Source organism: Salmo salar, chromosome ssa03, assembly GCF_905237065.1.
Source record: "Salmo salar chromosome ssa03, Ssal_v3.1, whole genome shotgun sequence".
NCBI lineage: Eukaryota > Metazoa > Chordata > Actinopteri > Salmoniformes > Salmonidae > Salmo > Salmo salar.
Genome location: NC_059444.1, coordinates 9,664,158 through 9,678,212, shown reverse-complemented (window position 1 = coordinate 9,678,212; position 14,055 = coordinate 9,664,158). Strand labels below are relative to the sequence as shown.

Here is a 14,055-nt window from a genome sequence, read left to right as displayed (position 1 = left end):
GCATGATACAGCTTGGGTATATTCAATAGGAACCAAACGGGGCGAAACAGAGAGGAACCTACCCAAATATGCAGTTGCAAAACGTTTACCACGGTGCAAAGCATTTTGCATACGGCGTGTACTAATGAATACACCCCATGTGAAAGACCTGTACTAGAAAGTAGACCTGTAGCAAACCTGTAAAGCTTCAGGATCACTGTTCCGTAGGCTGTGGCAAAGCCCAGGAGACGCACCCATCTCAGGAGGATACAGCGCAACACGCTGGGGCTGAAGTACAGTATCATCACCTAAACAGAAGGGGAGATCCACATTACTCTCATTATACTCTACTTCCGTTTTTTAAAATTTTTTTTAACAGAAGTAGTCCTACTTCTTTAGTAATGTTCCTGTTTATTAGACAGGGTAGTGAAACAGGAGAGAGTGTAGTCCCGTGTAGCTCAGTTGGTACAGCATGGCATTTGCAGGGAAAGGTTGTTGGTTTGATTCCCACAGGGGAACAGTAGAAAAGTAAGTATTAAAATATATTCACTCACTACTGGATAGAAATGTCTAAAATGTAAACGCTAGAGCAGTGGGTTGGATTCAAACCCATGCTCACAGCAGTGCATAGTAAATGTGATCCAGAAGCTGGACCACCCTAGGCCACTACATTATAACTGTAGGTTTATGTGACAGGGAAAATGCACATTAATCAAGTATTTTTGTGAAGGTGCCAGATTGTGTGCCAGACAGCAAATTTTCAACTGTAGTCTCTCCCTAGGCAGATAGAACTAAACATCACTGAGGCATCGGGCGCCCCCATTTCTCTTTCTGCCTTGCTGACAAAACTTCAGCTTTTGTTAATAGTTGGATGGAGGCACTGGATGGTGAACTGAACCAAGGGGAACGCGTATTTGCTTTCAGCTTCTGTATGTTAACATACTTATTTCATTATGTATTCCAGCAGCTGCAGAATCACAAATATCACATCTCACATGACTAAAATATATTTGTGTTATAAACCCCATACTGAATATGCAATGTATTGTGACAATTTGAACTGTTTGGGTTTAACCCTCAAGACGGAGAACCTTGTATTGTGAATTCAACCGCTATGAAATATGAACCATGCAACTAGTATGTCAACCATTCAACTAGTATGTTAACCATGTAACTAGTATGTCAACCATTTAACTAGTATGTCAACGTAACTAGTATGTCAACCATTTAACTAGTATGTCAACCCTGTAACTAGTATGTTAACCATGTAACTAGTATGTCAACCATTCAACTAGTATGTCAACCATTCAACTAGTATGTTAACCATGTAACTAGTATGTCAACCATTCAACTAGTATGTTAACCATGTAACTAGTATGTCAACCATTCAACTAGTATGTTAACCATGTAACTAGTATGTCAACCATTCAACTAGTATGTTAACCATGTAACTAGTATGTCAACCATTCAACTAGTATGTCAACCATTCAACTAGTATGTTAAACATGTAACTAGTATGTCAACCATTCAACTAGTATGTCAACCATTCAACTAGTATGTTAACCCTGTAACTAGTATGTTAACCATGTAACTAGTATGTTAACCATGTAACTAGTATGTTAACCATGTAACTAGTATGTCAACCATTCAACTAGTATGTTAACCATGTAACTAGTATGTCAACCATTCAACTAGTATGTTAACCATGTAACTAGTATGTTAACCATGTAACTAGTATGTTAACCATGTAACTAGTATGTCAACCATGTAACTAGTATGTTAACCATGTAACTAGTATGTCAACCATGTAACTAGTATGTTAACCATGTAACTAGTATGCCAACCATGCCAGGGCTAGTCTACATATTTGAGAATCCTCAAGTTGAGCTGTTGTTCCAGCTCCACAGACTAAACTGCTTTGCTTTCAGCAAAATAACAACAACAAAAAACCAGGATTTGGACTATTCTACGATACTCACAACCTATCCCCTAACCTTATATTGTGAATTCAACCGCTATGAAATATGAACCATGCAACTAGTATGTCAACCATGCAACTAGTATGTCAACCAGGATCTGGACTATTCTACGATACTCACAACCTATCCCTGGGAAAAAAATGTGATGGCCTTTCCAAAACGTGGGGGGTCCAAATAAAACCACCCGCGGGCCAAATTCGTCCCGCTGGCCGCCAGTTGGGGGAACCCTGCTCTACACTATACCTTGCAATTTATCCACTTCCAAGTCCCATGGTGCACTGTGGCAGTTTGAGAGATGGCAGGTATCCTCTATAATTAAGCAGAGCGACAGACACCCATCCCAGACAGCAGAACATCTGTCGCTGATTGGCAACCAGCTAAACTCGCAAACGGGGGAATGTCTCTCCCCGGATGGGATGAAACAATGGCTCAGTGCCAAGCAACGCATGAAGCACATATCACACTTCCATTGATATGAGACGAGGACTCATTAAGCTGCAGAATTCACTGGGAGAAAATGTTGGTGATACTTTCGCTGAAGGGTACCTGCATAAGGACTTCATATCACATTAATAAGCCATACCTAGGCCATTCATAAGCAGTACATTGGCCATTCATAAGCCATACATAAGCCAACCATAGGAAATTCATAAGCCATACCTAGGCCATTCTTAAGCCGTACATGGGCCATTCATAAGCCATACATAGGCCATTCATAAGCAGCACAGGCTTTTCATAGATGCAACAACAGAAGTTGCCTGCATTCTTAATCCTCTACCCAAAGTGTGTTATATCAAACACGGTAAATAGGAAATGTGTGCAAAGCTTTGAGTCATGCGTCTCTCATCTCGCAGGGTCAGGTGTGCTAGCCGAATAGTTACACCCACAGTCTAGGGATTTAAATACGCAGTGTATGAAAGATCCACAGTTTTGGGAAGTGTCCTAAGTGTACCATGCGCACAAACACACACACACACACACGCACACGCACACACACACACACACACACACAACATCACGACCTCTTCTCCATAGACTGGCCCTCTCACTGTACTGATGACCTCTGGCTAGTCTTAGTTTTATGTGTTGTCAACAAGCCCTGTCCACATAGAACAGCACGTCCAACAGTCCTCCATGACAGGTCAAAATACACCACGTCCCAAACAAGAGGTAAAACTAGGACAAACACACACACAAACACACACACACACACACACACACACACACACACACACACACACACACACACACACACACACACACACACACACACACACACACACACCTAATATCCAGTGGAGTCTAACTGGCATGGGTTCCTGAAAGGAGCGAACAGAAGGGGGTTCCTGAAAGGAGCGAACGGAAGGGGGGACCCTGAAAGGAGCGAACAGAAGGGGGGACCCTGAAAGGAGCGAACGGAAGGGGGACCCTGAAAGGAGCGAACAGAAGGGGGGACCCTGAAAGGAGCGAACAGAAGGGGGGACCCTGAAAGGAGCGAACAGAAGGGGGGACCCTGAAAGGAGCGAACAGAAGGGGGGACCCTGAAAGGAGCGAACGGAAGGGGGACCCTGAAAGGAGCGAACAGAAGGGGGGACCCTGAAAGGAGCGAACGGAAGGGGGACCCTGAAAGGAGCGAACGGAAGGGGGGATCCTGAAAGGAGCGAACGGAAGGGGGGATCCTGAAAGGAGCGAACGGAAGGGGGGATCCTGAAAGGAGCGAACGGAAGGGGGGATCCTGAAAGGAGCGAACAGAAGGGGGGACCCTGAAAGGAGCGAACGGAAGGGGGGATCCTGAAAGGAGCGAACGGAAGGGGGGATCCTGAAAGGAGCGAACAGAAGGGGGGACCCTGAAAGGAGCGAACGGAAGGGGGACCCTGAAAGGAGCGAACGGAAGGGGGGATCCTGAAAGGAGCGAACGGAAGGGGGGACCCTGAAAGGAGCGAACGGAAGGGGGGATCCTGAAAGGAGCGAACGGAAGGGGGGATCCTGAAAGGAGCGAACGGAAGGGGGGATCCTGAAAGGAGCGAACAGAAGGGGGGACCCTGAAAGGAGCGAACAGAAGGGGGGACCCTGAAAGGAGCGAACGGAAGGGGGGATCCTGAAAGGAGCGAACGGAAGGGGGGACCCTGAAAGGAGCGAACGGAAGGGGGGATCCTGAAAGGAGCGAACGGAAGGGGGGACCCTGAAAGGAGCGAACGGAAGGGGGGATCCTGAAAGGAGCGAACGGAAGGGGGGACCCTGAAAGGAGCGAACGGAAGGGGGGACCCTGAAAGGAGCGAACAGAAGGGGGGATCTTGAAAGGAGCGAATGGAAGGGGGGACCCTGAAAGGAGCGAACGGAAGGGGGCTTCATGTTTGTTTCCAGCATCACCCAGCTAAGGTGGATCCCTCTTCTTTCTCCTCCCATATACCCCCAACTCCGCCCAATAAATTAATCAGCAGATTTATTTTTAAAACAAGTTGCGCTAGAACTTGATGGACTCTTTAAAAATGCATTGAGCGCCACAGTGGAGCAGCTGCACCAAGCTGAGGCTGGAGTAACAGCAGCAGCAGGAGGAGAGTACATCACTGTGGAAGAGAGAGAGAGAGAGAGAGAGAGAGTGAGAAAGAGAGATAGAGAGTGGGAGAGTGAGAGAAAGAGAGGTGGGGGAGTGAGAGAAAGAGAGAGAAAGGGAGGGGGAGTGAGAGAGTGAAAGAAAGAGAGAGGGAAGTGAAAAAGAGAAACAGAGAGGGAGGGGGAAGAAGAGGAAGAGAGAAAGAGAGAGGGGGGAAGTGAAAGAGAGAAAGAGAGGAAGAGAAAGAGAGAGAAAGAGAGAGGGGGGAGTGAAAGAGAGAGGGGGAAGTGAAAAAGGGAAACGGAGAGGGAGGGGGAGGAAGAGAGAGAAATAGAAAGAAGTAGATAGAGAAAGGAGGGGGAGTGAGAGCAAGAAAGAAAGAGGGAGGGGGAGGAAGAAGAGAGAGAGGGGAAAGTGAAAGAGAGAGAAAGAGAGAGGGAGGGGGAAGTGAACGAGAGAAAGAGAGAGGGGGGAGAAGAGAAAGAGAGCGAAAGAGAAGGGAGGAAGTGAAAGAGAGAGAAAGAGAGAGAGGGGAAGTGAACGAGAGAAAAAGAGAGGGGGGAAGAAGAGAAAAATAGAGAGGGTGGGAGGGAGGGGGAAGAAGAGAAAGAAAGAGAGGGAAGGGGAGGAAGAGAAAGAAAGTGAGAGAGAGAAAGAAAGTGAGAGAGAGAGAGAGAGAGAGAGAGAGAGAGAGAGAGAGAGATAGATATCATGCTCAGCTCTGGCATCTTCCTCAGTATTTGGAACCAAGGACTGATCACCACAAGCCACAAAAGTGGAGACACATTTGAACCCAATAACTACCGCTGGATATGTGTCAACAGCAACCTAACCTACAGCCATTATTCTAAAAATGATTAAATAGTTTTTTCCCCTCATCAATCTGCTCACAATACCCCATAATGACGAAGCAAAAACAGGTTTTTAGAAATGTTAGCTAATTAATAAAATTAACTACATTTAATTTACATAAGCATTCAGACCCTTTACTCAGTATTTTCTTGAAGCACCTTTGGCAGCAATTACAGCATCAAGTCTTCTTGGGTATGACACTACTAGCATGGCACACCTGTATCTGGGGAGTTTCTCCCATTCTTGTCTGCAGATCCTCTCAAGCTGTCAGGTTGGTTGGGGAGCGTTGCTGCACAGCTATTTTCAGGACTCTCCTGAGATGTTAGATCGGGTTCCAGTCTGGGCTCTGGCTGGGCCACTCAAGGACATTCAGAGACTTGTCTCGAAACCACTCCTGCGTTGTCTTGGCTGTGTGCTTAGGGTCATTGTCCTGTTGGGAGGTGAACCTTCGTCCCCAGTCTGAGGTCCTGTGCACTCTGGAGCAGGTTTTCATCAAGGATCTCTCTGTACTTTGCTCCGTTCATCTTTGCCTCGACCCTGCCGCTGAAAAACACCCTCACAGCATGATGCTGCCGCCACCATACTTCACCATAGGACTGGTGCCAGGTTTCCTCCAGATGTGACGCTTGGCTTTCAGGCCAAAGAGTTAAATCTTGGTTTCATCAGATCAGAGAATCTTGTTTCTCACGGTCTGAGAGTCTTTAAGTGCCTTCTGGCAAACTCTAAGCATGCTGTCATGTGCTTTTTACTGAGGAGTGGCTTCCGTCTGGCCACTCTACCATAAAGGCCTGATTGGTGGAGGGCTGCAGAGATGGTTGTCCTTCTGGAAGGTTCTCCCATCTCCACAGAGGAACTCTAGAGCTCTGTCAGAGTGACCATCAGGTTCTTGGTCACATCCCTGACCAAGGCCCTTCTCCCCCGAATGCTCAGTTTGGTCGGACGGCCAGCTCTAGGAAGAGTCTTGGTGGTTCCAAACTTCTTCTATTTAAGAATGATGGAGAACACTGTGTTCTTGGTGACCTTCAATGCTGCAGAAATTTGTTGGTACCCTTCCCGAGATCTGTGCCTCGACACAATCCTGTCTTGGAGCTCTACAGACAATTCCTTCTACCTCATGGCTTAGTTTTTGCTCTGACATGCACTGTCAACTGTGGGACCTTATATAGACAGGTGTGTGCCTTTCCAAATAATGGAATATAATAATAAATATCAATTGAATTTACCACAGGTGGACTCCAATCAGGTTGTAGAAACATCTCAAGGATGATCAATGTAAACAGGATGCATCTGAGCTAAATTTTGAGTCTCATAGCAAAGGGTCTGAATACTTATGCAAAAAGTATTTCTGTTTTTTATTTTAAATACATTTGCAAAAATGTCTAAAAACCTGTTTTCGCTTCGTCATTATGGGGTATTGTGTGTAGATTGCTGAGGATGTTTTTGTATTTAATGCATTTTAGAAAAAGGCTATAACATAAAACAGAAAATCTAGAAAAAGTCAAGGGGTCTGAATACTTTCCAAAGGCACTGTATATCAACAAATTGTCGAGGGCACTAGAACAGTCTGCAGCACCCGGCCTCACCCTACTAGAATCTGAAGTCAAATGTCTACTGTTTGCTTATGATCTGGTGCTTCTGTCCCCAACCAAGGAGGACCTACAGCAGCACCTAGATCTTCTGCCCAGATTCTGCCAGACCTCGGCCCTGACAGTAAGTCTCAGTAAGACAAAAATAATGGTGTTCCAAAAAAGGTCCAGTTGCCAGGACCACAAAATACAAATTCCATCTAGACACCGTTGCCCAAGAGCACACAAAAAACTATACATACCTCGGACTAAACATCAGCGCCACAGGTAACTTGCACACATCTGTGAACGATCTGAGAGACAAGGCAAGAAGGGCCTTCTTTGCCAACAAAAGGCATACCAAGTAGGATCTGTCTAAAATTACTTGAATCAGTTATAGAACCCATTGCCCTTTATGGTTGTGAGGTCTGGGGTCCCCTCACCAACCAAGAATTCACAAAATGGGACAAACACCAAATTGAGACTCTGCATGCAAAAATATTCTCTGTGTACAACGTAAAACACCAATAATGCATGCAGAGCAGAATTAGGCCGATACCCGCTTATTTTCAAAATCCAGAAAAGAGACGTTAAATTCCACAAATTCTACAACCACCTAAAAGGAAGCGATTCCCAAACCTTCCAGTCCCCTAAGAAAGCTGGTCCTGGGGCTCTGTTCACAAACACAAACAGACCCTACAGAGCCCCAGAACAGCAATACAATTAGACCCAACCAAATCATGAGAAAACCAAAAGTGAATTACTTGACACATTGGAAAGAATTAACAAAGAAACTGAGAAAACTAGAATACTATTTAGCCCTGAACAGTGGCAGAATACCTGACCACTGTGACTGACCCAACAGTAATGAAAGCTTTGACTATGTACAGACTCAGTAAGCATAACCTTACTATTGAGAAAGGCCGCCGTAGGCAGATCTGGCTCTCAAGAGAAGGCTATGTGCACACTGCCCACAAAATGAGGTGAAAACTGAGATGTACTTCCTAACCTCCTGCCAAATGTATGACCATATTAGAGACACATATTTCTCTTAGATTACACAGACCCACAAAGAATTTGAAAACAAATCCAATTTTGATAAACTCCCATATCTACTGGGTGAAATACCACAGTGTGACATCACAGCAGCAAGATGTGTGACCTGTTTCCACAAGAAAAGGGCAACCAGTGAAGAACAAACACCATTGTAAATACAACCCATATTTATGTTTATTTATTTTCCCTTTTGTACTTTAACTATTTGCACATCGTTACAACACTGTATATAGCCACCAAAATAATAATTATTTTGGAACTTCTGTGAGTGTAATGTTTACTGTTTATTTTATATTGTTAATTTAACTTTTTCTTATTATCTATTTCACTTGCTTTGGCAATGTGAACATATAATTCCCATGCCAATAAAGCCCTTTGAATTAAGTTGAATAGAGAGAGAGCAAGACAGAGAGAGAGACAGAGATACCCAGGGTGCAATGAGGACATTGGAGTGAGAAGTTCCTGGGACCTGTGGCAGAAGAGGTGAAAAGGGGAATGAGATATTTTAGGGGGGATAGTCACTCCACTTCAGTGTAGGAATAGCCAAGATAGAGCTGTCATCTTTGTGATGTTTTTCAGGGGTACAGAAACATTGAGGACTGGAGCTGGCCACCCCTGGTCTAAAAGAGTAGGCCACCGTTGGTCTTAATGAGCAAGCCACCCCTGGTCTAAAATAATTGGCCACCCCTGGTCTAAAAGAATAGGACACCCCTGGTCTAAAAGAGCTGGCCACCCCTGGTCTAAAATAATAGGCCACCCCAGGTCTAAAAGAGCTGGCCCCACCTGGTCTAAAATAGTGTTGGAACCCTGGTCTAAAAGAGCTGGCCACCCCTGTTCTAAAAGAGCTGGCCACCCCTGGTGAATATGGTATGAATATGGTATTATGAATATGGTATTCAGGTGAGGTTATCTATGAGATTATGTGTTTACTGTTGTGCGCATTCAGTTTGCCTACAAAATAGCTTTACACACATACCACAATGGAATATTAAACTTTGTGTAAAAGAGTGCTGGTCTAAAAGAGTGTTGGAACACTGGTCTAAAAGAGCTGGTCACCCCTGGTCTAAAAGTGCTGGTCACCCCTGGTCTAAAATAGCTGACCACCCTGGTCTAAAAGAACTGGCCACCCCTGGTCTAAAAGAGCTGGCCACCCCTGGTCTAAAAGAGCTGGCCACCCCTGGTCTAAAAGAGCTGGACACCCTGGTCTAAAAGAGCTGGCCACCCCTGGTCTAAAAGAGCTGGCCACCCCTGGTCTAAAAGAGCTGGCCACCCCTGGTCTAAAAGAACTGGTCACCCCTGGTCTAAAAGAGCTGGCCACCCCTGGTCTAAAAGAGCTGGTCACCCCTGGTCTAAAAGAGCTGGCCACCCCTGGTCTAAAAGAGCTGGTCACCCCTGGTCTAAAAGAGCTGGTCACCCCTGGTCTAAAAGAGCTGGCCACCCCTGGTCTAAAAGAGCTGGTCACCCCTGGTCTAAAAGAGCTGGACACCCTGGTCTAAAAGAGCTGGCCACCCCTGGTCTAAAAGAGCTGGTCACCCCTGGTCTAAAAGAGCTGGCCACCCCTGGTCTAAAAGAGCTGGCCACCCCTGGTCTAAAAGAGCTGGTCACCCCTGGTCTAAAAGAGCTGGCCACCCCTGGTCTAAAAGAGCTGGTCACCCCTGGTCTACATTTACATTCTAGTTATTTAGCAGACGCTCTTATCCAGAGGGACTTACAGTAGTGAATGCATACATTTCATAAATTTTTTTCCTGTACCGGTCCCCCATGGGAATCGAACCCACAACCCTGGTGTTGCAAACACCATGCTCTACCAACTGAGCCACAGAGGACTAAAAAAGTGTTGGAACCCTGGTCTAAAAGAACTGACCACCCTGGTCTAAAAGAGCTGGTCACCCCTGGTCTAAAAGAGCTGGTCACCCCTGGTCTAAAAGAGCTGGCCACCCCTGGTCTAAAAGAGCTGGCCACCCCTGGTCTAAAAGAGCTGGCCACCCCTGGTCTAAAAGAACTGGCCACCCCTGGTCTAAAAGAGCTGGTCACCCTGGTCTAAAATAACTGGCCACCCCTGGTCTAAAAGAGCTGGTCACCCTGGTCTAAAATAACTGGCCACCCCTGGTCTAAAAGAGCTGGCCACCCCTGGTCTAAAAGAGCTGGTCACCCCTGGTCTAAAAGAGTGTTGGAACCCTGGTCTGAAAGAGCTGGTCACCCCTGGTCTACATTTACATTTTAGCAGACGCTCTTATCCAGAGCGACTTACAGTAGTGAATGCATACATTTCATACATTTTTTTCCTGTACTGGTCCCCCATGGGAATTGAACCCACAACCCTGGCGTTGCAAACACCATGCTCTACCAACTGAGCCACACAGGACTAAAAGAGTGTTGGAACCCTGGTCTAAAAGAACTGGCCACCCCTGGTCTAAAAGAGCTGGCCAACCCTGGTCTAAAAGAGCTGGACACCCCTGGTCTAAAAGAGCTGGCCACCCCTGGTCTAAAATAGTTGGCCACCCCTGGTCTAAAAGAGCTGGACACCCCTGGTCTAAAAGAGCTGGCCACCCCTGGTCTAAAATAGTTGGCCACCCCTGGTCTAAAAGTATATATCTCAACAGTATGATGGCACCCAAACCATAGTTGATAGGCTTAGGTTTACTTACCCATTTGTGTGTAATGCACCTAAATGACATACAGTAAAAAACATGGTGAGTTCTCCCAGAGCATAACATTGTTCCCATGTAATGTTGTTATTATGTTACGTTGTCACCATGTAATGTTGTTACTATGTAATGTTGCTACTATATAACATTGTTACCATGTAATGTTGTTACTATGTAACATTGGTACCATGTACTGTTATTACTATGTAATGTTGTTACTATGTAATGTTATTATCATGTAATGGTGTTACTATGTAATGTTATTACTATGTAATGTTATTACTATGTAACATTGTTACTATGTAACGTTGGTACCATGTAATGCTGTTACCATCATGTAACATTGTTACCATGTAACATTGTTACCATGTAATGTTGTTACTATGTAACATTTCTACTATGTCATGTTGTTACTATGTAATGTTGTTACTATGTAACGTTGTTGCCATGTAATGTTGTTACTATGTAACATTGTTCCTACGTTACATTGTTACTATGTAACACTGTTACCATAGAACGATGTTACCATGTATTGTTGTTACCATGTCATGTTGTTACTATGTAATGTTGTTACTATGTGATATTGTTACTATGTCATGTTGTTACTATGTAATGTTGTTACTATGTGATATTGTTACTATGTCATGTTGTTACCATGTAATGTTATTACTATTTAATGTTGTTACTATGTAACGTTGTTCCTACGTTACATTGTTACTATGTAACATTGTTACCATGGAACGTTGTTACCATGTAATGTTGTTACTATGTAACGTTGTTACCATGTCAAGTTGTTACTATGTAATGTTTTAAGACATTGTTCCAACTCTTGACTCAGAGGAAAAGCCCAATCTACAATGACATTGTTCCAACTCTTGACTCAGAGGAAAAGCCCAATCTCTACAGTGACATTGTTCCAACTCTTGACTCAGAGGAAAAACCCAATCTACAGTGACATTGTTCCAACTCTACTCAGAGGAAAAGCCCAATCTCTACAGATCACTTTAGATCACCCAACCTCGTCCTAAATAGTCCCTCCTGAGTGGTTGATTTCTATGGCTTTGTTTTCCCTCTTTCTTTCTGTGTGTATTGATGTTGGGTGCCATTGGAGGTACTTGAAGTGAGTAAATTTGAAATCCCTGTAGCTCCATAAGAATGCCATGTAATGTTGGCTATAAGCCCCCCCCCCATCTGTTCCAACTCTGTGGTGCTCCAGGTTGGACTGTACCACACACTTGGAAGCATTACTCACACATACCAGCTGTGTTGTCGTCCAGAATTTCTGTGGATTGTTGATGGGTCCGTTTTTAATAAATAGCTGTGATATATCAATTTGGAAGAGTTGCCACAAGCAATTGAGGGACAGATGGATGACGGACAGAGAGGCATACAGGCAGACAGACAGACAAACACAAATGCATGCACACATGCACAGACACAGAAACACACACATGCGTCTGGAGACTTACGGGAAAGTAAAGAAGCAAGGCTCCAAACAAGATGGCCTCCAGGAGGATGAGACCAGACGCTCGGATCCTCTACGAGAGAGAGAGAGAGAGAGAGAGAGAGAGAGAGAGAGAGAGAGAGAACATAGCATCGATCAAACACAGAGTTATTAGGATGATATCTACACAATCATATTATCTACTGAGTGAAATTGTCAGCAATTGAAAGAATTTGACTCAATGTCACAACACGATGACTATGAATTACCAAGATGGTCTCTTAGTTGAGCTGCTCTGCTACCAATGACGTTAGTGAAAACAAGAGAGGACGGTGGGACATTTCTGGAACAAATGTAATTACTCATTATTGCCTAGAAGGTAATGTCTTTTATGTAAATATGTAAATTCACACTCCTCGGGGGACATTTCCTCTGAACTGTATTTCTGGAAGATTCTTATAGGAAACAACATGACTAGTCAGTTTCACACCACAAGTACAGACAGTTAGCTCATATTTTGGAACACAATTTACAGGTATGTTTAGCTTTAAAGGGACATTACACTCCAAAATCTGGATGTAGTTCCCCTATAATGACCTGCTTGACCCCTAACCCCTGACCCCTGCCTCTCCCAATGAGCCCTTACCTTGTTCCTGCGGAAGTGGTAGACCAGCACCATGGCCACTAAGTCCAGCAGCATACAGAGGCCCTGGAAGGAGGCTACGGAAAGCCGGAGGGCTCCGTCCTCCTGAGCCAGGCAGGGCGTGTCATCCCGGCAGTAGGGGCAGCCCTCACGGCATGGCAGACACCTACTGGACCCCTCCAAGGGGTCCTCGCCGTGAGCGTGACCACTGCTCTCTTTCCCGGGAAAGAACAGACGGAAGGAACACAGAGAAGATAGAGGATGACGTGTCGTGATATCAGTGGGGAGGCAATTACAATGTACCAAAAAATACTATTTGTCTTAATTTTGTTGTTTCTGTGTATAATTTGTACTGAGCCCAGTAAGAGTAGCTGTTGCTGAAGTAAATGGTAATAAAGACCGAAATAAACAAACTGTCAATGTAAACAGCTGGTAACAACCAGCCTTCCATTTGATCTACAGTGAAACATTCCAGCCAAGATGTTTAGAACAGCATTTTGGAAATTGGCCATGTGGCGGCAGATGGATTGGCAATTAGCAGGGTGTCAGGGTGCAAACGTTTCACAACACATTGTCATAAAACTTCAGAAAATGCCGACGTGCGGGTAGCAAAAGCTACAGTACAGGCTAGGTCCACTAGCTCTGTAGCTACTAGAAGTGTTGAATTATTGTGGTCCACTATAGGGCTGTAGCTAGATGTGTTGAGTTATTGTGGTCCACTATAGGGCTGTAGCTACTAGATGTGTTGAGTTATTGTGGTCCACTATAGGGCTGTAGCTAGATGTGTTGAGTTATTGTGGTCCACTATAGGGCTGTAGCTAGATGTGTTGAGTTATTGTGGTCCACTATAGGGCTGTAGCTACTAGATGTGTTGAGTTATTGTGGTCCACTATAGGGCTGTAGCTACTAGATGTGTTGAGTTATTGTGGTCCACTATAGGGCTGTAGCTAGATGTGTTGAGTTATTGTGGTCCACTATAGGGCTGTAGCTAGATGTGTTGAGTTATTGTGGTCCACTATAGGGCTGTAGCTACTAAATGTGTTGAGTTATTGTGGTCCACTATAGGGCTGTAGCTACTAGATGTGTTGAGTTATTGTGGTCCACTATAGGGCTGTAGCTAGATGTGTTGAGTTATTGTGGTCCACTATAGGGCTGTAGCTAGATGTGTTGAGTTATTGTGGTCCACTATAGGGCTGTAGCTAGATGTGTTGAGTTATTGTGGTCCACTATAGGGCTGTAGCTAGATGTGTTGAGTTATTGTGGTCCACTATAGGGCTGTAGCTAGATGTGTTGAGTTATTGTGGTCCACTATAGGGCTGTAGCTACTAGATGTGT

General features: G+C 44.8%; 1 protein-coding gene across 1 annotated transcript in view; it reads right to left on the bottom strand.

Moving 5' to 3' along the window:
* Positions 1–14,055, bottom strand: part of LOC106598107 (probable G-protein coupled receptor 158) — a 114,925-nt gene that overhangs the window by 39,247 nt on the left and 61,623 nt on the right. The window contains exons 4-6 of the mRNA XM_014189180.2: positions 12,724–12,935; positions 12,103–12,171; positions 178–287 (exon numbers count right to left, since the gene is read on the bottom strand). Of these exons, the coding sequence (XP_014044655.1) occupies positions 178–287; positions 12,103–12,171; positions 12,724–12,935 (391 nt within the window). The remainder of the gene's footprint in view (positions 1–177; positions 288–12,102; positions 12,172–12,723; positions 12,936–14,055) is intronic.